The 27892-nt window shown below is 41.6% G+C and overlaps 1 protein-coding gene across 8 annotated transcripts in view; it reads right to left on the bottom strand.

Annotated features, from left to right (window-relative positions):
• LOC124077015 (protein HIRA) overlaps nucleotides 1-27892 on the bottom strand; it is a 206389-nt gene that overhangs the window by 177585 nt on the left and 912 nt on the right. For 6 of the 8 annotated variants that reach the window (XM_058571731.1, XM_058571730.1, XM_058571735.1 and 3 more), the window contains exons 1-4: nucleotides 26963-27116; nucleotides 3809-3871; nucleotides 1794-1904; nucleotides 510-600 (exon numbers count right to left, since the gene is read on the bottom strand). In XM_058571731.1, coding sequence (XP_058427714.1) covers nucleotides 510-600; nucleotides 1794-1904; nucleotides 3809-3871; nucleotides 26963-26999 — 302 coding nt within the window. In that variant the 5' untranslated portion in view covers nucleotides 27000-27116. The other 2 variants (XM_058571732.1, XM_058571734.1) reach the window with 2 other exon arrangements.

Below are 27892 nucleotides of genomic sequence, written 5' to 3'. Positions count from 1 at the left end.
TTATCCTGGGACATACATGCAGGACCCATCCTGACACACTTTATGCCTGGGGGTAAATAAAATTATAATTTGCCTGTTAGCTCATTTTAGGTACAGGGCTGGAGCTTCAGGCCCAGGGTGAAGCTGTCAGAGAATGAAGCAAGTGGCAAAGAAGGTGGACACTGGAAACCCCATTTTGATCCCATCAGAGCACCTTGATTTTAGCAATTTATATGTTGGGGTTCCATGTGAAATTTCATTTAAAGAACAAAACAAATGAAACCATCATGTCAGCAGCAGAAGGGCTTACTCAGGTGGAAGCCCTGCAGCCCTGCAAAGGAGTGGCTGTCCAAGTCAGCAGCAAGGTCAGAGGTCTCCAAATTTTCTGCTATTGACCCATGTGCACTTCCTGCTACTTATTAAGTTAGGAGCTCTGGGGACTTCAGCACCAGGGTGGGAAAAGTGACTTAATAAAGACCAGCAAAGAAGCTTCTAAAAATTAAATGTGAAGAAAGGAAAATGATGCTTACGTAGCCCGCTTCCACACCATAATCAGTTTGTCATCTCCCCCAGAAGCTAAATACATCCCACTGTTTGACCACCGCACACAGTTCACACATGCTGGGAAGAAAAAAAAAATAGGGTGATGAAAATCCAATAGTCACGCCCATTTGCTCTATGCAGAGTTTGGCAAGATGTGAAGGGTTTATAAAATCTAATCTATCTAATCTATTTAAGGAATCTACTGTGTGAGAGCCCCAGAGAAACAATTCAGTCAGAGCACTAACCTACTTGTTCTATAACAAATTATGAGAACATTCTGGAGGGGGAAAATATGCATAATCTGAGAATTCTTAGCTGAATGAAATAGAATTGGAGGCTTATTTCTATAAAAAGTGATAAATCTCATTATTTTAAAAGAGCTATCTATTGGTGAGATGTTATTTTTGAACAGAAATTATTCTCAAAATAAAAATCTGTATTAAAAAGGTCAAGATGCCTTTTGCAGAAATTTTAGGGCAGCAGTTTGGCAGAGTATAAAACTCTGAGTTAATCCTACTTGTCAGAGTCAGACCTTTTAAATTTGGATTTTATAAATTTGTCAGCAATGCAGATTTGTTGATTCTACACTTATAAATTAAGACCAGCAGAAATCCCCCATGCCTCTGCTAGTTCAGAGCCTCCAGGAACAGACACAGCTCAGCCTTTGGAAGACATGAAATGTAATAAGCACTAACAAAGTCGTAGCCAATACACGGCCTGTGAGTAACTTGTGCTCCAGGTCCAAGGACACTGAGAGGCATTTTGGGAGGACAAGAACACACAGAGCAAATGGCTGACATCCAAAGGCCATTAACTGTTAATGGAGCATCTCAGGGGTGAGACACTATGGCACTACAGCAGGAAAGGAAACCAAAGCACTATCCATCAGCCTAAAGAGTCCTGGCAGAGAGCCTTGGAGTGATACAGCATCAACCTTAGACATTTTGGTGAGTTGTCTCTTATACACCCTTCCCAAGTACCCTATTGCGTCCAGGTTGCTGGCCCCAAAGCCCCATGGAATCAGGCAGTAACGACTCATGAGCAGGAAATCACCAGAGGTACCTGCAGACTGTCCAAAGATGGTTCTGTGGGCGGGCCGAGTCTTCTGCTGAATAACTCACCCAGGTGTGCAGCCAACATCTGTGCCTTCAGACAGCAGGCCGAGGGGAGTTACCGCCGCACGGGGCCTTATCTTTCTAATTACAAACACATGTGCTAACCTTGGGCACTCTGCCAACACGCAAAGCCTGCAAAGGGCCACTCTGTAATACCTAAGTGATTGTCCATCTGGCAAAGCATCTTGGGAATATTTTCATCCTTCTCATCATCCTCCTGGAGGACTGGAGACATATTCCAGATCACAACCTTCCCAGAATCCTGCCCTGAAATGAAGAAGCAAAAATAGTTCAATGTGCAAGGAGTGAAAATTTGATACGGATATATAATATTAACTATGGGAAGCCCTCACTTAGTTTCCATAAGTTGTAATTGACTAGGTCTAAGGGGTTTGAACTTGAATTACTCATGCAAGTTGTAGAAAAGGTGAAGAAAAACAAGTACTCATGGGAATCCAAAAAAGAATGGGCTTAGTAGTAGCTGAGACCAACCTGACTTTATGAAAAGAACTCTTGACTAGAAACCAAGGAGACTGAGTTCTGGTCTGGCCTCTTAATTCAGGAGGGGCTCCTAGAAGGTTCTCATCCCTGTCCTGGACCCAACTCCTTATCCCTAAACTGGAGAGGATAGAAAGCTGATGTGCCAGACCCTTTTAGGTCTGTATATCCTAGAGAGCAAGGAGAAAAGCACAGTCTGACCAGGATTTTCCTCCCTTCTTCAATGTACTGCCTGGAATCCACGTTCTTCCAGAGCTGACCGGATACTCTAAACCCAAGTTTGAAATGTACCCTAAATACTTTGCAGTCACCTACAGATGGGAGATAAACCAAAAGAAGGAATTCAGGATTCCTATGGTGAAAAGCTAATGTACTGCTTCTGCTGAAAAATATACCTGTGTGTTTTACTAATAATTTCGAAGATTTCCATCACTAATAACTAACACAAGCATAGTTCCTCATTAACCTGCTAACACAGAGGGGAAAAAAATAAAGAATACTTTAAATACACATACCAAAGTGACAACGAAATGCCTGAATTTCCTCTTGGTCAATAAGTAAGTCATAAGTAATAATAGTAAGACTTTGCTATTTTGAGTTAGGTGAAAGATATGTTGCCCCTGTGGATAAGAAACCACCCATTTCTCCCTAAATCTAGCACTCTTATGTGAGGCTGCAGGCTCTTCTCCCAGTACCCAGGAAGCAGAGAAAGACCTTCCTGCCCATAGCTTCCCTGTATTCCCTTTTTGCTCCCTGGCTCCCAGGAGAAGGTTCTACTGCCAACCCATCCTGCGGCACCTCACCTGAGGATGTAAACACAAAGGCACTCTAGGGGCTGCCCAGGGAGGCCTTGCTGGAAAGTGAGGCCCTGTTCTGTGGCAAACCTGCTGGGGATAAAGGTACTGGGTCCTGCCACTTCCTATCACGATGTATACATCTTGTAATGGGATAAAAAATGGCTGTGATTTTCCAAACAGAGCAAAGTTACTGCAACACTGCAACAGACACTGAATGAAGCACACTGACAATACTATGTATCATATCTTCAAATGCCATGGGCATTCTTACTTGCCCACAATGAACTCTCACTTTAACCTAATTGAATTCCTTTAACCAGAAGATGGGCTAAATTATTATCTGATTATTATTACTTAGCAATTTAACTATCCCTTCCCCTTTTTAGTCAAGAAAACCACTGACAGATCTCTTGCCTCTGGGAACTGGGCTTATGCCCAGGGTACCACCTGCCTCTCTATGCTCAATAATCCTGGCATGGGAATGCAAAATTTATTTATTTTTAAATATTTATTTTTTAGTTGTAGTTGGACACAATACCTTTATCTTATTTAAACATATTTTAGCCATGTGGTGGTGCATTCCTGGAATTCTATAGCCACTCAGGAGGCCAAGGCAGGAAAATCACAAATTGAAGGCCATATTTGGCAACTTAGTGAGATCCTATCTCAAGATTAAAAAATAAAAACAGCTGGGGATATAGCTCAGTGCTAGAATTCAGTACTGGAAAAAAAAGTTGCATATTTTAAACTGAGTCACATCTATATTGAAAAAATAACAAATTAACTCTTTACCGCTATCTTAACTAAGATAACCAGGGGAAGCAGAGCAAGGCAACAGAACTGTGATGCTCTCCCAGGCTCACTCCATAAACATACCTTGTCCTCCAGTTGCGAACTTGGTCCCATCAGGGTGAATATCAACTGAAAAAATCGGTTTGCCTAAAAACAAAGAAGAAAAAGCACACACATCTAAATTGGCATTTTATTCACTGGAGAACAGCAACAGACACTGAATTTTAAAATACTGACTAATCACGTACTATCTTTAATTCCTGTACCTCAGACAAAATAACAGGCTACAGGTAAATTACACACAAGAAAGTATAGTAATCTATTAGTTTCAGTTAAAGTCTAAGCTGTGGAAAGACTCTCTGAGCAACATTAGATAGTTGAGAGTCCAACATTACATCAAAGTATTCTGTCATTGAGAATGACTGAGCATTTGTCTGCCACTTTTTGAGGACATGGGATTAAAAGCTCTAAGTCGCAGGTACTTAATAAAAGGAGTGATAAAGCTATACCTGCTGGCATCTCCCTGTCTACCTTTGTCTATGGGTCTGCATTTGGCTGATAGCCTGGAAAAAAGGACATTCTTCATCCTTTCTAATTGGCTGTCTGAAGCTGAGCAGGACCAGCAGCTGGCTACAGTACAGAGGCCCCATCAGGCTTCTGCTTTTAGAAAGCCTTCTTGTATGTTTTCATGGCATCAAAGTCAACATCAAGTCTGCTCCTCAGCATCTCCTCTGGTGGAACCTCCAAAATTGTGTATGTTCAATGTTAAATCAGATGTTCAGTTGCTGAGGAGATAGGGCTGTGGCTAGTTCTTGGAAGCCCCACAGGGCCCACTGTGAAGGAGCCCATGGCTAGAGGGTGGTCCAGACTGGTGAAAATGCTATAAGTAGACTGAGTAAGGTAATCCAGGGGCCTGGTGTCTGGTGGGTCTTTCACCAACTCCCTGGACTGCTTCCAGGCCAAGAGCTTCAACATCAGTTGCTACTGAGTTCACCACAGTTATCTTCAGCCTTTAGCACAATGACTGGTGAACATCATCTCTGTTTTATTCAGTGACAGATTAGATGCATGACAACAAAATGAGCATAAGCAATTGCTGACATAGGCAAAGGGTATTAGTTAGCTTTTTGTCACTGTGACCAAAAGTGACCTTATTATGACCTGACAAGACCAACTTAAAGGAGGAAAAATTGGGGGCTCATGGTTTCAAAGGTTCAGTCTATGGGTGGCTGACTCCATTGCTATGGGCCAGAGGTGAGGCAGAACACTGGTGGAAGGGGACAGCAGCGGGAAATTGCTGCGGCCAGGAAGTAGAGAGAGAGGGTGAAGGGCCAGAGAGAAGATGAATGCTTTCAGGGCATACTACCTCCTCCAGCCACACCCTACTTGCCTACAGTTACCACCCAGTTAGTTCATTCAATATAGGATGAGCTGATTAGGTCACAGCTCTCATAATCTAATCATTTCACCTCCGAATATTCCTGAATGAACACAGAAGCTTTTAGGGAACACCTCATATCAAAACCATAATATCAAGAATCACTTAATTGAAGATGTTGTCTGTCACCTAAGAGGAAGCAGTGTGGACACTGGGATGAGAGTTACCAGCTTCAGAATCATACAGCAAGTGAGAGTGGGGTGGGAGCAAGTGGAGGCTTCCAAAGCTGTAAAGTCTGCCAGAGATCCTACACAAATGTGGAAAATCCAATGCTGGTACCAAAGGCAATGCCTAGCATGAGTTCCAGGCAACACCCAGCTCACCTCATCTTCCAGAGGACCACAGTTGTGCAATCAAATCAAACATGAGCTTCTATTAGACAAGAGGAAATACAAATTTCTTTTTACTAGTCATTTATATGATAGTAGGAGAAATAGCCATGCAAGGCCAAATACAAACACCTTAGTTGTCTCAGGGAGCTAGTAGAAACACTTGGAAAGTGTAGAAATCATACACCTTCTATCATCTCTAATACGTATTGAATGATAAAACAACAAAAGCTACCACAACAGGGCCCTGTTATCATGCTGGTAGGCCCTAGCCTGGTCCCTGAGTCCCTCAGTGACTTCAAGGCCCATACCTAAGAGTGAGAGCTCTATAGAGACTGGTCAAGCTCAGTCAAAGCAGCTGTTCACCACCTTCCTAAAGTACAGGCAGTATGCTCAGAGCTGTCCCAGATACACAGGAGACTCAGCCCTAGTCTGCTCCAAGTGTTAATCCCAAGGGGTCATGAGACAAGCCTCCACATAGCTTGTGTTCTACCCAGCTTTCAAGGAGCAGGTCTGATAGCTGATGTACTCAGGTGGGAGGCAAGAGAGACTGTAAATCAGTCTTGACAGGCCAGACATGATAGATCCTAATTAGTCCCATCTTAACCCTCAAGAAAGAACTCAGAAAGCTGACATGCTCACACCTTCCTGGGCCCCACACTTTCCACAGGCTAAGGAGCTGGGAGGAAAGTGATTACTTTCTTGTTCACCTAGGGAAAGATCTGAGAAATGAGAAAGGACATTTGGGGACATGGGCTCAGCTCTGAGCCATGTAGATTCTGCTCCCTTGACGGCTGTGCAGAATGGTGAGAACAACTGTGCACCCAGCACTAAGACCTAAGCTGTGAGTCCTGCTAGATACCAGGGGGCAGTGAAAAATCAGCACCACTAAAAGTCTTGTGAAATTCAGAAGAGAACACTTCACCAAGTGTGGTCAGGATAGCAAGAGACAGAGACTGGGCCCCACCAATGCAACCACCTCTACTGAAGGTCTCATGGTAAAGTTATGATATGCCAGCCCCTAGGAGAGCCAGAGTCATGCTAGGGCATGTCCTATGAAACACTACATTTCCAAGGCCAGAATCAATCCTCCCCAGCCCAGGACACGCTTTTGAGCATCTGCCCCTCAAATTCTATGGGAAGCAGAGCTCAGGTATTCTCTAAATCTTAAACTGTCTTCTGGAGTAAATATCCCCCCCGCTTCTTTTTTGCTACATTATAGTTGTACATAACAGTTGGGTTCATTCAGACATGTGTAAATGCATGGAATTTAATTTACCCCATTTCATTCTCTGGTACCCTCCCCCTGCCTCCGCATTTTCCTTCTTCTATTCTATGGGTCTATCCTACACTCATTTATGTGTCACTGTGACCAAAAGTGACCTTGTTGTGACCTGTGGTGTTCCCCAAAGCTCACATGTGAGACAATAGGAGAATTTTCAATGGTGAAATAATTAGATTATGAGGTTTGGCCTAATCAGTCCTTTAATCCACTGATATGGACTAAGTAAGTGGTAACTGTAGGTAGGGAGGGACTGGCTAGAGGAGGTGGGTCACTGGGAACATGCCTTTGGGGTTTATATTTTGACCCTGGTAAGTGCAGCTCTCTCTGTTTCCTATGTCATGTCCTGAGCTGTTTTCCTCCTCCATTCTCTTCCGCCACAATGTTCTGCTTCACCTTGGGCCCAGAGCAATGGAGTTGGCCACCTATGGACTGAGATCTCTGAAACTGTGAGCCAAATAAACCTTTCTTTCTTTAAAATTGCTGTCAGGTTTTGGTCATAATGGCAAAAGAGGTGATTGAAACAGTGCTTTACATATATATATAAAGGTGGAATTTACTGTGATGTAATATTTATACAAGCACAATAGCAAACATCTGTCAAATTCATTTAGCATTCCTTCCCTTTCCTTTCCCATCCCTCCTCCCTCCCCCTTAATCTCCTACTTCGCTGATCATCCCTCTATGATATCAGACTCCCCCTTTTCCCAGCTTACTTTGCTCTAGTTTCCACATATGAGCAAGAACATTTGATCCTTGATTTTCTTTTTAAAATTTTTTGGGGGCTGGGGATGTGGCTCAAGTGGTAGCACGATCGCTTAGCATGCGTGAGGCACTTAGTTTTATTCTCAGCACCACATAAAAATAAAATATCGTGTCCACCTAAAACTAAAAAATAAATATTTTAAAAAATATTTTTTTAGTTGTTGATGGACATTTGTTTGTTTATATGTGGTACTAAGAAATGAACCCAGTGCCACACACATGCTAGGCAAGCACTCTACCACTGAGCCATAACCCCAGCCCTAATCTTTGTTTCTGAGTCTAGTTTATTTGACTTTGCATGACGTGTTTCAGCTTCATCTTTACCAGCAAATACCATAATTTTATTCTTTTTTATGGATGAGTAAAACTCCATTGTGTATATATACTACATTTCTTTTTGGGGGTGGGGGGAACCAGGGATTGAACTGCACATCTGGGCTCATTCCATATCTTTGGCTATCATGAATTGTACTGCTATAAACAATGTGGCTCTTTCATTACAGGATGCTGATTCTGGTTTTTTTTTTTTTTTTTTTTTTGATAATATTAAGGAGTGGGACAGTTGAGTTACATGGTGGTTTCAGTCCTCATTTATTTATTTATTTTTTAATTGTTGATGGACCTTTGTTTTATTTATTCATTTATATGTGGTGCTGAGAATCCAATCCAGTGCCTCATGCATGTGAGGCAAGTGCTCTACCACTGAGCCACAATCCCAGCCCCTCAGTACTCATTTTTTGAGGAAATAGATATTTCTGACATTCTCCTTTTACACAAGGAGGAGAAAACCGGTATGCAGAGAGATTTGGAAAGTTGCCCAACACCACACAGCTGCCTAGTAGAGTCCAAGCACCAGGCTCCACAGCCTGAGACTTTAGATACTATGGGATGCTGCTCAGCAAAGTGACACAGTCTGGAGTTGCTATGAGGGTAGAAATAATGCTGTCTAGAGGGAACACAGGAAAAGCCCACAGGCATAAAGCAAAGGAGGGAGGGACAGGAGATAGAACATGAGTGTGCTAGTAATCACTTTGGGTCCTGATGATCTGGTATAGGCTTTTGGACTTGCTGAGCTGGACACTTCAGGCCTGTGGGCTGCTATATGGCAAACTACTGTTTGGCTACTTCAACAGGCTCCAATAAGCCACAATTCCCTAGGATTGCCACTCTTGTGTACTTCTCTTGACTTGAATTGGGACTAGCTCTGTGACCTGCTTTAACCAAGAGAATTTGACAGATGGCAGCATAGTTCCACTTTTGCTCTCTAGAGAAATCCAGTTGCCATGTAAGGAAACCAACTACCCTGAGACCGCCATGCTCTGAGGAGGCCCAAGCTGGCTACATGGAGAGGATTGAAGCCAGCAACATTGAGAATCAAGACTCTAGACACAGGCAACTGAGGCATTCTAGCCTCAAGGTGCTTGAGATTTCCTAGCAGATTCCGTAGAGTTGAGATGAGTTGAATCCACTGAGCCCTGCCAAGTTGCAGAATCATAAGCAAATAACAAATCATTATTGTTTTAAGCCAGTAAGTTTTAGGATAGTTCATTATATAATAAAAGATAAGACAAAATATTATTACATTTGCTTTTCTGCTTCAGTTGACTTAACCAAAAGGTTTTATGTGATGGGAGCTTAAGTCTTAAAAGACATCATGGAGGAACATTCCCTTGGCTCTTGGGAGTGCTTTTTGCTCAGAAGTCTGTGAGATGTATTATATTAGCCTCGTTAGGAAGCATATCAGAAACACAGTCCACCCTGATTACTCAAGAGTGCACAGAGGCTTAGCCATGCCTAGGACTCAACTGCACAGGTGCCAATTATGGCCTCTGACCTTCAGAACACATCCATTCACAGTATAAACACAATGCCTTCTTGCCCAGTAAAGATATGCACAGTATAGTCCTTGCTCTCAGGAAGCTCCCAGAATTAACAGATGATCACACAAACCTCACTGGTAATATGTCCAGTGACAAGACAGCTACTTAGAAGAAAGCTACCCAATAGCCTAGGACTTGACAACCAAATTGAGTCCCAAAGGTCAAGGGGAACCAATGAGAAGAGAATGGGAAGGAATTTCAGGCAGAGGGCACATAGCATGGAGTCAATAAAAGGCCTCACACGTTGCTGCAGAGCAGAGCTCAATATAGATGGGCAAGGTCTAGCTGTAAATGTAAATATATCTTTTGTTATGTCAACTCTGGAGGTAGTTGGCAACTCACCCTATCATAATTGTGCTGTGCCACAGGAAAAGTTCTTTTGACTAGCCAAGGTGAAAGATTTTTTTTTTTTAAACTCCATTCAGAAAGCCCTTTTAGAAAGGGTCCCTTCCTATTGACAGGACATGAGTGTCTTTCTTGGGACCCAAATGAAGGAAGTAGGGAGCCAGCACCACACCTTTGTATGTCCACTACTGTATTTTGTCTATCTGCTGTATTACACTAAAGAAAGGAAACATGTTGCCAGTTAAATCAATCACAGCTTTCATCAAGATGCATCCCATTATAAGAAATGTTAAAACATGGAACAGATGCATCTTAGAAGCAATGTGAGCTAGCATTTTAATCTGTCTCAAAGGGTGCATTAAAAAGGAGTTTTAAAATATTATGACCTGGGGGCTGGGGTTATGGCTCAGTGGTAAAGCGCTTGCCTAGCATGCGTGAGGCACTGGGTTCAATTCTCAGCACCACATATAAATAAATAAAATAAAGGTCCACTGACTACTAAAAAATATAAAAATAAAAATACAAATAAAAATTTAAAAAGAAGAAGGAAAGATCAGCCAGGTGCAGTGGTGCACGCCTATAATTCCAGAGGCTCAGGAGGCTGAGACAGGAGGTCACATATTCAAAGCCAGCCTTAGCAACTTAGTGAGACTTTGTCTCAAAAAAAAAAAAAAAAAAAAGTGCTGGGGACCTGGCTCAGTGGTTAAGCACCCCTGGGTTCAATCCCTGGTATGAAAGAACAATGGGGCTAACTCCTGACAGAGTCTACTGAGGTCACTGTAAAATTAGGATTTACGGCAACAGGTTTCTCAATGTATTTCAAAAATTCTGTTAATAGCACAGGTGGAGTTTGTCCAGAACCCATATTAACATAGAACTAACTTTAGATGGAACCCCCAAACACCCCAATGAGATGGTCACCGATAGTTCCAGAAAGGACCATCTACATTCAAAAACTCACCCCCCACCCAATGTGGAGGAGGAGTTAAACATTTGATTGGTGAAGACTGCAGAAGGCAGATTCCAGTTCTCTTGGCATACAACAAATACAATACATTTGGAAGTAACACTACTTTTCCTTTTCTACTAGAAGATGACCTACTCTCTCTTGAGTGTTCTTTGCTTTGGTCTTACTTTATTTTCACTTTTAACTTTTATTTTCACTTTTGCTTGGGTTTTCATGTTTGGCTTTACATTTTCTTTTCTTGGGACACAAGAACCAAGGTTTGAAGCTTTAGTTCCCCACTCTCCTGTGAGAGTCCCACAGATATTTAGTATGGGCTCTATAAGTCTCTGGGCTTTTTTTTTTTTTTTGGATATGGGATCTGATTATGTTGCCCAGGGTAGCCTCAAACTGGGCTCAAGTGATCTGCCTCAGTCACCCAAAAACACACTAGCCTTAACTATAAGCATGTACACCACTGTGCCCATTTCTTTAGGTTTTTATATTCTGATGGCTATGTAGACTGGACTAGAATATGCAACGTGAACGTTCTGCTAGAGCTTAGGGAAATTTAAGGCTTTTGCCCACGGCACCTTGTTCCTGGAAGCTGCCTGACAGAACTTAGCTTTAATAAATATAGGTAAATTTAGAGATAAAAGTAGGTAAATATAGCCAGCCATGGTGGAACATGCCTATAATCCCAGCAACTCAGAAGGCTGAGGGAGGAGGATCACAAGTTTGAGGGCAGCCTCAGCAATTTAGTGAGGTCCTAAATAACTTAGCTGAGATTCTGCCTCAAAATAATAAAAAAGACTGGGGATGTGGTTCAGGGATTAAGTACCCTGAGATCAACCCCGAGTTTAAAAAGTGGATAAATGTTTGAAGCATTTATTTTTAAAAAGGAGTTATGAGCTAGGCTTGGAGTTACATGCCTATAATTCCAATGACTTGGGACGCTAAGGCAGGAAGATCACAAGTTTGAAGTCAACCTCAGAAACTTGGTGAAACTGTCTCAAAATAAAAAAAAATAAAAAGAGCTAGGATGCAGTTCAAAAGTAGGCTGCTCCTGAGTTCAATTCCAAGTACTGGAACAATATTAAAATACAAGTTAGATGTAGATGACATAATCCTGTATATAGAAAACCCTGACGATTCTACAAACAAATAAACAAAAAAACCTATTGATGGAACTGGGGGAGTAGCTTGGTGGTAGAGCATGTGCTTATTAGCATGTGTAAGATTCTGGGTTTACTCCCAGCACTGAAACAAAACAAAACAAAACAAAACTATTAACATCAAGAAATAAATTCAGCAGAGTTACAGGACACAAAATTAAATAAAAATCAGTTGCATTTTTATATACTAACAATGAAAAATCTGAAAAGGAAAGTAAGCAAACAATTCCACTTACAACAGAATCAAAAAGAATAAAATACTTAGGAATAAACTTAACCAAGGAGATGGAAGATTTACATTGAAAATTACAAAACATGCAAAGGAAATTAAAGACATAAATAAGTTGAAAAGCATGCCTTGTATTCATGTATTACAAGACTCACTATCTTTGAGATGTCAAAACTACTACAAATTTCTTGCAATCCCTATCAAATCCTGACAGCAAGTTTTGCCCCCCCACCAACCCATCCTAAAATTCCTATCTTAAAGAACCCTGAACAGCTGAAAAAACCTTGGGGAGGGGGTATGAAGAGGAGGGGGTTGGAGATCACACACTTTCTGATTTCAAAAGTTATTATAAACCTACACTAACCAAAACAGTGTGAGATTAAACATACTGTCAGATATACAGGCCAATGGAACAGAACAGGAGGCCTAGAAACAATCCCTTTATATGGTTGGTTGATTTTTTTTAAAAAATTGTTTTTATTATTGGTACTGGAGACTGAACCCATCCATGCTAAGTACTCATTCTTCTATGGAGCTACCATGCCAGCTGGGTCCATTATTGTTATAAGGGTGTCAAGACCATTTAATGGGACAAGAACAATTTTTTCCACAAATGTTTGGAAAGTTGCACATGCAAGAGTAAAGTTGAACCCTCACCTAACACCACATACAAAAATTAACTCCAAATGTATCAAATACTTACAAAACTTAAAACCATAAAACTCTCAGAAGAAAACAGAGAAAAAGTTTCATGACATTGGAAATAGCAATGACTTTTAGATATGATAGCAAAGGCATACACAATTAAAAAATAGAACTTCATCAAAATTAAAAAATACTATGCATCAAGGAATATTATCAGTGGAGTGAAAAAGGCAACCCACAGAATGGGAGAAAATATTACAAATGACCTGATAAAGGATTGATAACCAGAAAATATAAATTCTAAAACTCAGCAACAAAAATTTAAAACCCAACTCAAAAATGACACAAGACTTGAAAAGACATTTGTCCAAAGAAGATACACAAATGGCCAAGAAGTATAAGATGTTCAGCAGGAAATAGTGTACCTGCCTGTAATCCCAGCATCTTGGGAAGCTGAGGCAGGATGATCCCCAAGTTGGAGGCCCGCCTCAGCAACTTAGCAAGGCCCTAAGCAACTTAGCAACACCATATCTCAGAATAAAATATAAAGTGGAGGGTGGGGAAGACTGGGGCATATGGTTCAGTGGTTAAGCTCTCATGGATTCAATTCCTGGTACCAAATAAAATAAAATATAATTCTCAATATCACTAACCATTAAGGAAATGCACATCAAAATCATAATTCAGTATCACTTCATTCATATTAGAAAGGTTTCTATCAAACTGTAAACTAACAAGTGTTGGCAAGAGTGTCAAGAAATTGGAAATTGTGCACTATTTGGGGAAAAGTAAAATGGTGAGGCTATTAAGGAAAACTACTTTGGTTCCTCAAAAAATTAAAAATAGAATTACTATGATCCAGCAATTCCACTTCTAAGTATATACCCAAATGAGCTGAAAACAGGATCTTGAAGATCTTGAAATACAAAATATAAACATAAAACATAAAGATACATCCATGTCTATGGCAGCATTATTCATAATAGCCAAGAGGTTGGAAACAACTCAAGTATCCATTGACAGATGGACAGATAAACAGCAGTGACATATCCATACGATGGAGTCTTATTCAGTCCTATAAAGGAAATAAATTCCAACTCAAGCTACCCTCAAAGGCATTATGCTAAATGAAACAGGCAGATCACAAAAACACAAATAAGTGTAACTCCACTTATATGAGGTATCTAGAATTCACAGAAACATATGTAGAACTGACAGATTTCAGGAGCCAGGTGGAGAGGGAAATGGAGACTTGTTGCTTAATGCATATAGAGTTTTATAAGACGAAAAAAAGTTCTGGAGATTGGATGCACAGCAATATAAATTATAACCTTGCTTAATTATACACTTAAAAATGGTTAGGATAGCAAATTTTATGTTATGTGTATTTTACTTACAATTACAAAAATGCTACCCAAAACAGCAACAAAAAAATTAAATCCATTATTCAGAAGAATGTGGAAGGAAAAGGGTGTGGTTATAAAGTGTTGGAATAAGCTGGGTGACACCTGTTATCACAAGTACTCAGGAAACTGAAGCAGAAGATCTCAAATTTAAGGCCAGGCTCGACAACTTAGTGAGACCCTGTCTCAAAATAAAATAATAAAACAGGGATGTAGCTCAGTGGTAGAGTGCTTACCTAGAACACTGGAGCTCTGGGTTCAATCCATAGTACCCATTAAAATATATATATTAGAAATATTCACTAGCCTGACTGCAGTGGTGGATATATAGACCTATGATAAGTGATAAAATTTTAAAGAAAACACATACACACAAATAAGTACAAATAAAACTAGAGAAAAATTTACAAAAATAGGTGAATCCTGTCAACATCAATGTGATATTTTGCTACAGTTTTACAAAATGTTTCAGTTGAAAGAAACTGGGAAAGTACACAAAGTATCTTAGTTTTTTTTTTCATACAATTGTGAATCTACAAGAAATATATACAACATGTAGGGCATGGTGGCACATGCCTGTAATCCCTGTAGCTCTGGATGCTAAGGCAGGGGGATCACAGGTTTAAAGCCAAACTTGGCAATTTAGCAAGGATGTAAGCAACCCAGTGAGAACCTGTCTCAAAATAAAAAATAAAAAGGGCTGGGGAGGGGTGGGATTGTGGCTCAGTGGCAGAGCACTTGTCTACTTGCCTAGCATGTGTAAGGCACTAGGTTCGATCTTCAGCACCACATATAAATAAATGAATGAATAAAAGGTCCATTGACAACTAAAAAATATATTTTAAAAAAGGTCTGGAGAAGTGGCTAAGTGGTTAAGGGCCCTTGGATTCAATCCCTGGTCCAAAAAGAAAAAAGGGGAGGGGAGGGGAGGGGAGGGGAGGAAGGAAGGAAGGAAGGAAGGAAGGAAGGAAGGAAGGAAGGAAGGAAGGAAAGAAAGAAAGAAGGAAAGAAAGAAAGAAGGAAGGAAGGAAGGAAGGAAAGAAAGACAGACAAACACATATCACTAAGGCCTGTTTATGGATAATATATATATATATATGATTAATACATAAAAGCAATAAAGGTAAATATCAAAACACCAATGTTAGGTCATAATAAAACATTATTTTCTTGTTAACCAGTGATCTCTCTGGAAAAACTCATCTAAGCATACCATGCCAGCTAATATGCAGCTAATGACCTATGTACTTACCAGACACTTCACTCTGACCATCTCCAAACTGGAACTTCAAATTTTTCCATCCCAAACTGCTCTACCCATTATCTGCTCATGACAGTTAAGGCCACACTGAGAGAGGAAAAGCCAACAGGCCCTGCATAATAGTTACACATATCTTTCTATGCCTTTTCTGTCTCCTGCCTAATCCTCAACACTACTTCCATTCTGGTACTGGACTGCACCAAGCCCGCTGCACCTTGGCCTTGCAATAGCTGTTTCTATGGTCCAGAAGGCTCTTCTTCCAGATATACACGATGACTCCCTACCACACCTCCTTCAAGTCTTTGCTCAATGTCACCCTCTTACACTTACACTTTTAAGTATGCCTTATACTTTAAAGTAGGGTTTTGAGAATTACTTATACTTTAAAGGGTTTTGGAAATACTGAAAAGACAGTATTTCCCCAGCCTGGCACAACCAACCAACCTGGTTCTAACCTTTTTTTTTTTTTTTCCTTAGCTATTTCTTACATACTATATAATTTCCTTTATTTTATGTCTGTCTACCCAGCCCACCAGAATGTAAACCCCAGGAGCTTAGCAATTTTTGTCTGTTTTACTCACTGATTCATCCCTAAGGCCCTAAACCCATACTGTGGCGCATATTAAGCACTCAACAATTGCTGCTGAATGCCTCAAGAAAGCCTGCAGTGGAAGTGTCAAATTTGAACCCCTCCATCAGTGTCACATGCACCCTAATCTCTGGAAGACAGGCTCCTGATACCCTGTGGTGGGGAACTCAGATTTCACCAACTGCCTGTAGGTGGGAAGCAAGCCCTTGGCTGGCTCACAGAGCCATCTGCTTCTGTTATCTCTGTCACTCTCAACACAAACACTTCTCCCAACTTTCTTTACTAAGCTCCAGACAATGACATCTCATAGGTATCAGATGACTCAAGGACTGAAAACACATAGGAAGAAATTGTAGTAACCATTCAACTCTTCCCACCCCCAGCTAAAGTAGAATAAAATACAGGTATATCATTTAGAGAATTTAATCACTTCTCCTGCAACATAATAAAGTTTTGGTAACAGTTCTGTTCCTTCATACCCCTTTCCTCTAATTCTGCAGAACAAAGATATTTCTTAAAAGCTATTTGCAAATGAACTTAAATAAACCTACTAGCTTCCATCTGCTTCCATTAGAAAATTAATAGCTATATTCCAGAGGAGGATGTCAGCTTAACAACAATCACAATTAAGAAAACAACAAAACCAAGATATTATTTAAGTGAAAAATTTGCACAGCAACATTTTAATTATTCCAGTTATGTATGGTCTGTAAAGGAGGCTAAACACTAAAAACAGTGGCTTTGCTACCATAACAAATTTGGCTAATTAATGCCTTTAAAAATTCAGACTTTTTATAATGTTAAGTCAAAAAAAGTGTGTTTTTTAAAAGCACTAAGTCATCCAATTTTCCCCCCAAATGGTCTGAAAGATAACATAAAAATAGTGGATTTGTTGTTTTGTGGTGATGGGGACCAAACCCAGGATCTTGCACATCCTAGGCAAACACTCTACCACTGAGCTACATCCCCAGACAAGACCACATAAAAATGATTTTAGCAATGTGTTTTCCTCTTTGCATTTTCTAAACTGAACATGTATTACTTTTATAATGAGGAAAATAATTTTAAATTTTATAAGTTAAAAGCACTAAATCAAAACAGACGTTATTACTTTATGTATGTATGTAACTGTATGACCAATGCGATTCTACAATATGTATAATCAGAAAAATGAGAAATTATATCCCATCTATGTATGATATTTCAAAGTATATAAATGCATTCTACTGTCATGCATAATTAAAATAATTTTTTTAAAAGCATTAAATCATAAAATGCTTCATTATTCAGGTCCACACATAATATACCAGAGGTAGTATTCTAGAAATAATTATACCTGGCAGTTGTCACTAGCAAGATTCAGGTATTTGTCCTGTTCCTTATCAGCAGCATTAGAATGGAGCTTTAGTATCTCAAAAAGGGAAAATGGTAAGAGAGGCCATACTCATCAAAAAGCTACTTAGGAAGGCTCTGTACAGTGGCCTCCGTTGGCCCACCCTGTCTAAAATTGAATATAGGAGTTTCCTTTTCATATCTGATTCTGTCACAGTTTTACCAAGTTCAACAGACAGCAACTCCCTTCTCCATAAAAGCAAGGCATCCTTTTGTCCTCTTTTACTCCACACTTTACTTTCCCTGCTTCACCCTGTTGACTCTACTTCCCAATATATCCATAACTCAAAATTTCTGTTCATTTTAATATCTTGATCAATGAATAGGTTATAAAGTATACTGGTTTGTAAAAATTCATCAGACTGCACAATAAAGGTTTGGGCATTTCACTATGTAAACCATACCTAAAAATAATTTATGTATGTATTCAAATAATATATCATATTACATTAATATATCAATTATGCAATATTCTATATATGATAAAGACTACAGCATGTAATATACAAATACATTATATGTAAAATATTGTATAATACTGGTTGGGTGTCCTTTATCTGAAATGTTTGGGAACAGAAGTATTTTACATTTTTATTTTTACACAAATATAATGAGATAACTTGGGGATGGGATCCAGGTCAAAATATCAAATTAATTTAGGTTTCACACACAGGCTAAAAACAGAATCTGAAGGTAAACATACAATATTTTAAGTCCTTTTGTGCATGAAACAAAGTTTCACAGTGTGAAATTTTCCTCTTGTGATATCATGTTAGCACTCAAAAAGTTTGGGATTTTGGAGCAACTGCAGTATACTCAACACACAAAATCCAACCATTTGCACCATTATGACCATCACCACCATGATCATCACCACGATCATCTTGTGCCTGGATCATTGTGAGAGACTCCTAACTCCCAGCTTTCTCCCTTGCCTCCAACACCCAGTCTAGTCTCAGTGCAGCAGCCAGAAAGACCATCAATGCCCAAGTCAGATCACAGTAGTCCTCTGCTTCTAATGCAGTGAGAATCAAGGCCTCCAGCAATCTATCAGGTATTCCTAGTCAGTCTCCTATTCACTCTAGATCTTATCTCACCTATCACTGTTAGTCCTTAGAACTTCCTGGACATTGTCCGTACCTAAAATGGCACCTTCCTTACCTTCATCACCTACAGTAGATGCCATGGGATCATGCCCAGGTCCCCTCCATCCAAGGACTAATCCATACAGTTATATAGCTGGCAGCCCAAGACACCTACCAGCAGTACTTCTCTGGATAGGACCTGCCATCAAAAGAACTACTTCCACCAAAATCAGGCCCCCTTCCCAAGACATCCAGTTATTGGATCTACTCCAGTAGGAGTACAAAGACCTGTGCACCTTATTCCAATTCAGGACAACTCTGAAGGGCTCTTCAAGCTCCAGAACTCCCTACAGGATCAGATGTGAATTTGCTGTGCCTGCATTATAGATTAGCTATCTCTCAGTCCATCTGCTTTCCTCATTCCCACACAGATATGATTCTAAGACTACTCCCTGATAATCCTCCTATATGCCAAAATCTCCAGTTCAGAATCAATTAGCCACTGAGCTACGCCCTTTTCCCCCTTTTATTAAATATAGTTTTATATTTAGAATTAAAGTCCTTTTAATTTTTTTTAGATAAGATCTCACAAAGTTGCTAAGAGACTCACTAAATTGCTGAGGCAGGCCTCGAACTTGTGATCCTCCTGCCTCAGCCCCCCCTCCCCCACAATCACTGGGATTACATGTGTGAGTCACCATGCCTGGGTACACTCTGAATGACGATAGACAAGGTCTTTGCTCAAACCTTACTCAAGCTATCCCTTCAAAATTTTAAATTTCCTATTTAAAACTTTCCTACCCTATCACTACCTCAGCATTCCTAATCTTTGTCTGCTGTTTCTCCCTATATTCACTTATCTACAACTTTCTAATGGCTCTTGTTTGGGATGTATGCTGTATCTTCCCAAGAGGATCCCCTTCTACTCCTCCTCTTTCCTACATACACCGACACCCCCAGCAGATGTATGTATCATATGCTGCTACTCAACACAGCCTGCGTGCTACTTGGTTTGCTGCTATTTCCAACTCTTAGTCCAGCCCCTGGCATAGAGTTATTTGTTGAACAGGTGAATGTGTTCAGTGTCCTCTCTGTGTGGTACCCTTCACTGAAAGATGCTGCAGGTCTGTAGTTCACTCCAGCAAAGATCTACCCCTGGTCCTCAAAGAAGACTGGCTGCCCCTTCTGTCTGTCCCACACCACCATGGCTTTTGCTAGGGAAGCCTCCCTGAAACTAGGCCTGTCCTAAGTTGGTTAATGCATCAAGGCAGATATTGCTTTTAGGAACAAGTTTTACCACATCCCCAAGTTTCTCTTTGCCAGGGATGTTAAAACAGTTGCTATCTGTTCTGTTTCATCTAGTCTCCTCCCTAAATGGAAAGCTTCGAACAACACAATCACATAAATGAGCTCCTCAGGTAGAAAAGCTTGGGCAGAGTGCATCCCCTTATCACTGGAATTACCAGCAGATTCCACCATAAAATCTCTTCTATTAGAAGAGCCAGCTAGGATGAACAAGAAGTCTTCTGAAGCCAATCAACTCTACTAGCCAAGGATAGTAGATGCTGTTGGCCTCCCATCTACCAGCCACCTTCTATCACTTTCTTCCTGAATTCAACACTCATCAACATTTACTGAGTGACTACTGTGGTGTGAGCCAGGCAACAAGGGGGGCTCTGGGAATAGAGCACATGCAAAGACAAAGTCTCTGCCTTCTAGGAGCTAACTTCTAGTGGGATAATCTCTTTATTCAAATATCTATCATGCTCTCATGTAAACCAGTAGGCAATGGATATTGGTAAGAGAGAGGACACATGATTAAGTTGGCCCAAAAAGCCAACAGGAAAGACACACAGGTCCCACCTCTTTTCCTCCCTGAAAATATTCCGTTGATCCCCCATGACCAGAGAATACTCAAAATCAAATGTCAGAGAAGGGTCACCAAGTACCTCAAGAGAGATCTACAAGTTAAAAGCCCCAGGGCGGGGCTGGGGATGTGGCTCAAGCAGTAGCTCGCTCGCCTGGCATGCGTGAGGCCCGGGTTCAATCCTCAGCACCACATACAAAACAAAGATGTTGTGTCTACCAAAAACTAAGAAATAAATACTAAAAAAAAATTCTCTCTCTCTCTTTAAAAAAATAAAAATAAAATAAATAAAATAAAAGCCCCAGGGCACACTGATACTGATTGATCGATTGATTTTTGGTACTAGGATTGAATCCAGGGGCGCTTTGCCACTGAACTATGCCCTTTTTTCCCTTTTATTAAATATATTTTTATATTTAGAATTAAAGTCCTTTTAATTTTTTTAAGACAAGATCTCATAAAGTTGCTAAGAGACTCACTAAATTGCTGAGGCAGGCCTAGAACTCGTGATCCTCCTGCCTCAGGCCCCCACCTCCCCACCCCACCCCCCATCACCCCTGTCACTGGGATTACAGGTGTGAGTCACCATGCCTGGCGCACTCTGAATGACCATAGAAGCAGCCATAGAACAGCATTCTCCAGGGATGAGAAGGCTCTTGTTACTAACTTCTAGAAAGCTGTCCTTCTGAGGAGAAAAAGGGCCTTCAAGTTTTTTAGACATAACTAGCTAGCTGCGTGTGGTGGCTCATGCCTGTAATCCCAGAAACTTAGGAAACTGAGGCAGCACAAGGGCAAGTATAAGCCTACCCTAACCATAGCCCTAACACTAACCCTAACCTGATTAGAGAACTGTTGATCCTAGTAGTCCCAAATTGGAGAGCCTAGTGGGGCAAGCAAATAGATTAATACTGAACAAAGTAATCTGTCCAAATCATTGGGGGGAGGTATTTCAGTAACAGGGTATTTCTCTGTTGTCTGTTAGAGTGCTCTCGGATAAAGTTGTTTTTGCATTCTCTGCTTATGGCTACTTCAGCAATAAACAGGAAACAATGTCAGTAGTGCTGGGGTTGTAGCTCAGTAGTACAGCACTTGCCTAGCATTTATAAGACACCGGGCTCAAGTGTCAGCATTGCATATAAATAAATAAATAAAACAAAGTTCCATCAACAACTCAAAAAAAAAAAAAAAAGAAAGAAACGAACCCAGAGTGACCCGAATCTGCAATAATTTTCCTGTAATGGCCAAGTGCTATTAATTCTACCTCTACCTTTTCTTCAGGCCCTCCCCAATCTTTCTTGTCTCTACCACCTCTGACCTCCCTACCTCTCTCAGTATCTCTCATCAAGACCTGAAGAACTGCCTTCTAACTCTTCCGGGGCCTTCCTAGGACAACAGGATAAGTATCACATCCAGCCTCCTCAGAAACTTCAATGCTCCCCTTCGATAAGCCCAGAGAAATAAGTCCAGGCTTTTAGCAAGATGCTTATGACTCTGCCTCCCAATTCCATTATCCCTCTTTTCCTGTTCAGCCTTACTATTAACATGGTTTTATGTCTTTTTCTAAATACTCTTATCATCCAGGTCTTTGGTCTTGACTAACAAGAGTTGCAGTGCCTTCTCTATCATCACAATCCTATTCGTGTCTAGGCTCAGGCCCAAGGATATATCCACAAACCAAAATGGAATCAAGTCATTCCTTCCCAGAACAATCACAACTTTTTTCTGTAGCTTTTGTTTCTGGTTGTCCTGCATTCTAGAATATAGTCTGGATATCTATCTTTTCTACCTTCCACATAGCTTTCCATATACAGGGAGAACCTTGTTACTTCTGGATCCCCACAGAACTTCTCACTAGAAAGGTTCAAAGTTTAGCACACAAATTAGTGTAAAACTTACATGCATTGTACCCAGAGGAAAATCCCATCTAGTTTTTTTTTTTTTCCCCTGAATTCTCTTCAGATATTTCTGGTTATTTTCCTAAATCAATTCTATCATTTTCAGGCATAAATCAGCAAAAAGACACTGTGGAGAGAACTCACCACAAAGTGCAGGTAAGGCAACTGTTATTGGCTACATGAACAAATCAGGAAGAGAGATGGAAAAAAACCTTCTATGTCACATATTTAGTAGGCAGCAAAGCCCAAGAGATTCCAGAACAGGATTAACTGATTCCAAAACAAAAGGCAAATTTCTTATCTTCCTTAACTTCAAGTAGTCTATTATCTAGTTGGAACAGTAAGACAAAAAAAAAAAAGGTAAATAATAACAAAAACTTTCTTATCCAGAGCAAAGTTTCTCATCCTCAGCACTACTGACATTTGGGCCTGAATAATCCTCTGTACTTCAGGCTATCCTGTATGCTATACGATGCTTAGCAGCAAGCCTGTACTCTTCCAATTGGATGCCAATGGCACTTAGCCTCCCACATTTGTAAAACCAAAAATTTCTCCAGACATTGTCCTGTTTAAGAACCACTGATCTGAAGCAATTGCCAAGTTTATCTCACAATCACTGTAATCATATATCACCAATAGGATTCTCTCCCAGTTCATTCTCAGACACTGGACTGCAGTGCTGGCCAGCAGCAGTGCCAGCCCTCACCACACCCACTCCTGACTCCTCCCATCCAGCTGCATTTTCCTAATAAGCTGACTTGTCTCCGTAGGATGTCTTAAAAATCCTTTTCAGAATGAGACCAAATTTGTGTGTAGTGGTGGTGGTGGTAAGGGGGCTAGGGGATGGGAATTACAGGACAGGAGAAAAATAAAATATACACCAAAAAACTATGTAATTAACTGGCAAATTACCCTATTGTGGAAAATTTGCCAACTATCTTTTTTTACAATAGTGCTATGAAGGATGGATTGGAGGCCAAAAGTGAAAAAGAGTTCTTTTAGTCCAGGCCCTCCTGGGTAGAATGGACTTCACCCAAGAGCTAAACAAAAGTGCAAACTGCCCAGGAATGAGACTTCCAGAAAAAACATTCAAGACCAAAGGCCTAGGGATGGAAGAGCCATGAATCTCAATGAAATCTTTTAAATATACCAACTGCATTTTCCTACAAACTTTAATTCTAAAAACCCTGTTGCTTTCACTTTCTGACTAATATATGATCCTAACCTAACTTATAAAAATGAAATTTATTTTGGTCAGGCCTAAAATAATAATATATTGAAGAACAGAATAGTGTAAGAACAGTACCTGGCATATAACTCCTACATAAATACCATTAGCTATTGCTTTATATCTAAGAGTCTGTAATATTTGGGTATAGGGTAAAGTGGAAAAGATGAGTCTTTACCTTAATAAAATTTTACCAAAGCCTAAAAGTAGTTTCCAGCCCAAGAATCCAATTCATAAATGATGGCATCTTGAACCCAGTCTGATTTTGTACCCAAGGCTAATTTCTCTGTAATAAGATAACATCAAGATTTATTAACATAAATTTAGATCAGAATGTCTCAACTGGGGGTAATTTTGGCTACCAGTAGACACTGGCAATGCCTGGAGATAATTTTTGGTTGTCACAACCTCTTGTCTTCAAGAAGTTTACAAACTAGTTGGAACAATAAGACAATAGAAGAAAAGGCAAATAATAACAAAGACTTTTCCATCCCAAGCAAAGTTCATCACCCATGGCACAACTGACATTTAAAGAGGATAATCCTTGTATTGGGGCTATCCTGTAGGCTGTAGGATGCTTAGCAGCAGACCTACCCTCTACCAATTAATGCCAGAAGCACTTAGTTCCAAATGCCAGAGAAGGTTCACCAAATTGTCACTACAGGGTAGTGGTGGAGGGCACTCCAGGTATCTAGTGTGTAGAGGCCAGGGATATTGCTCAGCACCCCACAACAGTTACATGTCCCAAAATGTCAATAGTGCTAAGGTTGAAAAACACTACCTTAGGGGTTTCTTTACTATCAGCCAGGAAAATGACGACCAAAGTATGCCAACAAACACTTCTCCCTCCTCTAGCATCACCTATTCTAGCTGCCCTCTCTACCTTGTCTGGATCCCTTGCCACTCCAGGGAAAAATGCTGAGCTGTCTTTTCCTTCCCCTGTTGGACTCTCAGACAACAGTGTGTTCATGCTACATGAAAGAGGAAACAAGTATAAAGAATGACGTAGCCAGAAAGTGCAATGAAAAAAGCAACATGGCTTTTGTTTTTTCATCCAAAGTAAGCATGATTTTAATGGCCACTACCTACCACTCAGGCTCTGAATGAGAATCCACTACTCACTATTATCTTTATAGGCCTGCTCATTAGTGATTCAGACCAACATAATTTCCTCCAAGATAGTGGTAATTTTACCCCTGACAGTCCCCCTGGCTATTCCACGAGGCCGAGGTTCATTTTAGGAGATTTTAAAAGAAAGAAAATTTTACAAAGAACATGTTTAAAAGATGTTAAATCTGCTGAGTGTTTGTTGGCATACTTTGGTCGTCATTTTCCTGGTGGAACAAATGTGTAATCCCAGAGATTCAGGAGGCTAAGGCAGGCGGATCACAAGTCTGAAGCCAGCCTCAGCAATTTAGTGAGACCTTGTCTCAAAATAAAAAAATAAAACGGGCTGGGGACATGGCTCAGTGATTAAGCGCCCCTGAGTTCAATCCTTGGTACCAAAAAAAAAAAAAAAAAGTTAAATCCCATTCAGTCAGTCTTGATATATTTTATTATTATTATCTCTTAGTTTTCTAAGGCATTTTATGGTCTGGAAAAAGTTCTTATCATCTCTGTTTCCAGCTGAACTTCACAATTATACTGTGAAGCGCATAAAGCAGAAACCATCACACTCCATTCTAGAAGGGTCCCAGACTCAGGGCTCATCACTCTCTCTGCTCTGCCAGGCTGGTACATTTGACTGCTGACCTGGTTGCAGACTCTCACTTGTTTGTACCTAGATAATCATTTAAGCATATTGACATAATTATGTTTACACAGTGTAACACTTTTGTCCTACAAAGGAGCTCAAGAAAAAGAAAGTTATATGACAGAAGGAAGAAGAGACTGGAGAAGGTAGGCTATATAACAAATGTATTTAGGCAAAGCATTTTAAAATAAAAAACTTCTTTGCACCTTCATTTACAGAGCAAACTAATTCATAATAAAATGTCTCCTTTACTGATTCCAAGCAATATAATTCAATACTTGCCCAGTTTTTCAGAGAAAGATCTATACCCTATACATCAGGAAATGCTTTTAGAGATCAAAAAGATAATGGAAACTAAGGCTCAGGGCTTTTGTTTTCCCTTACAGTAAACCTAACTGCATCTTCATAAATAATGGAAACCTCAGCTTTCTTACCTGTTTTATCCAACATTTACCATATACCATTATATGGAAAGCATTGCTGAGTTTATCAGGGAATACATAGGGAAGTGAGGCAGGCCTTGCCCTGGATCTGTGGAAAGTACAAGCATAATTTCCAAACAGGCAAAGCACAGGGATAGTTGTAAAGAACATCTAGTGAAATAACTTGGGCAGAAATGGTTTCAAAAAGAAACCATCTGATTCCTGAAAAATGGGGAAGGTATCACACAATGGAAGGAGAGGGCACTTCTGATTGAAAGAAGGTTAAGACATGTTGAATTAAGTTTGTTTGTAGAAATTGAGCATTCTGGGATCAAATTCAAAATGCCAAAGCTACATATGTAAATAAAGGCAAAAGCATCCACTTCTCTTGTTTTAAAACTGAAGCTCCCTCTAGTCACACTGCCAAGTAGAAGTAAGAAACAAGAGGGCAGCAGGGTGATCTGCCTCAGGGGAGGGGGGGATACCTTTGCCTGGAGATGCCTTCCTGGAATGCCAGTACAGTCATGGGGAATGAGGTGGGGTGGGGGGATCCTCTCTTCCTCTCTCCAGGGAGCAAAGACCAACTGCTGGTTATCGCTAGCATCTCTGTATCACAGTCAAGTCTCAGCAAGAGTGGATGAGTCTGTTTCCCACCATATGCTTTGGAGCTACCACTATAAACCTAAGAAAGTCCTTCTTCAGAGCACACCTGTGTCCTACTGGTCCCAATCCTATTCACCCTGATATCCCAGCTAAGCAATAAAGGTAGTTCCTTCATAATCCTCCATGGGACTTGGGCCTAAGCCTTCCTATTCCAGGACCACAGGCCCCCGAGTGAGGGCACTGTCACCAGCTCCAGGGCTCAGCAAGGGCAATAACAACCCTTCCTGAAGATTCTAGTTTTTCACCCCACCACAGAAAGGCCACGAAAGGTATAGCGCCCGGGTTTCACACTCAGGACCATCTAAGCACATACTAGCTAGTGCAGACGAGGGCAGGACCTGGCCGGAACTCAGGCCAACTCCAGCGAGTAAACCAGGCCGCGGCCCCACTACGGATGAGGGATGAGCGGCGCGGGAGTCAGTGTCAATGCTTGGGGAGAAGGCGGATTTGGCTGCAGCCAGCTCAGAGCACGTGCCCAGGTTTGCCAGCCTCCTGGGCGGAAAAAGTCTACTCCCTCTGGCTCCGCAGCTATGGCACCGGCACTGGGCGTCTGGGACGAAGCGGGTAGGGCCTGTAAGAGGTCCCAACTCGACAATGGATCCCAAACCCACTCCAGACTCTGCCTCCTGCGACCCCTGCGAGCACTCACCATTGTGGTTGACCCAGGTTGGCTTCAAGAGCTTCATTGTTCGGCTGCCGCCGGGCTGAGGCGAGAGCCGCGTCCCTCAGCGCGCCCGGGCCATGGAGCCACCGCCGTAGTTTCCTCCCGCGCCGCCCACCCTCCGGCCGCCGCCCGCCTCGCACCCTCAGCGCCGCCGCGCCATAGCCGGCCCGCGCCCCCCGCCGCCGCCACTGCCGCCCCCCGCGCCTGGCCGCCGCCGCCGCCACCACAGCCGCATCCCCTGCGCCGCTCCTCCTCCCGCGGCTCCCGGGCAACGCCGGAAGTCACGGCGCGCACCTGCCAAATCGCCCCGGCGGGAAACCGCTCCCCACGCGGACAGGGCCGACCGGGCTCTATGGCAGGCAAGGGCAGCTTAAGGCGAGCCGGCTCGGCTTTGGGTCAAGCGTGATGCTGTCGCTGACCAAGGGCGGGGCGGCCCGGGCAGCAGTGGCCCAGCAGAGCCTAGAGTTGCAACCCGGCCGGCCTGGCGATCCAGAGAGCTAGGCTGAGCCTGAGTGTTCTAGATAGCTTGTCACCAGGTCTCCCCGGCTGGTTCCGAGTTCGACTAATTAGATTATGTTATTCATCAACACTATTCGCCCAGGCGCTATTGGGCATCTAGCGAGAGCCAGTCCCCGTGCAGGCGCTGGGATGCAACCACCTGACGGCCGCAGCCGGGAATTCGAACGAATGCGAGAAACCACCCAGTTCCGGGGAGGGTGGCGGGAGAGGCCCAGGAAGGCGCGTTTATTGGAAGATCGGGATCATTTTCAAAGACGCGGACATTTGGACCGGGTAGAGCAGAGTGACGCCCTCTCGGCCATTCTGGCTGCCCAGGGGGACCAGACCTTCGCTGGGACACACGCCAAACATCCTAAGCAGCGGGCGGCCGTTATTAGGCCTGCCGTAGGGGCGGGC

Source organism: Marmota monax, unplaced genomic scaffold, assembly GCF_021218885.2.
Source record: "Marmota monax isolate L192 unplaced genomic scaffold, Marmota_monax_Labrador192_F-V1.1 WCK01_AAM20220418_F8-fsc00157, whole genome shotgun sequence".
NCBI lineage: Eukaryota > Metazoa > Chordata > Mammalia > Rodentia > Sciuridae > Marmota > Marmota monax.
Note: the sequence above shows the minus strand (reverse complement) of the source record. Positions and strands in the feature narration are given on the sequence as shown.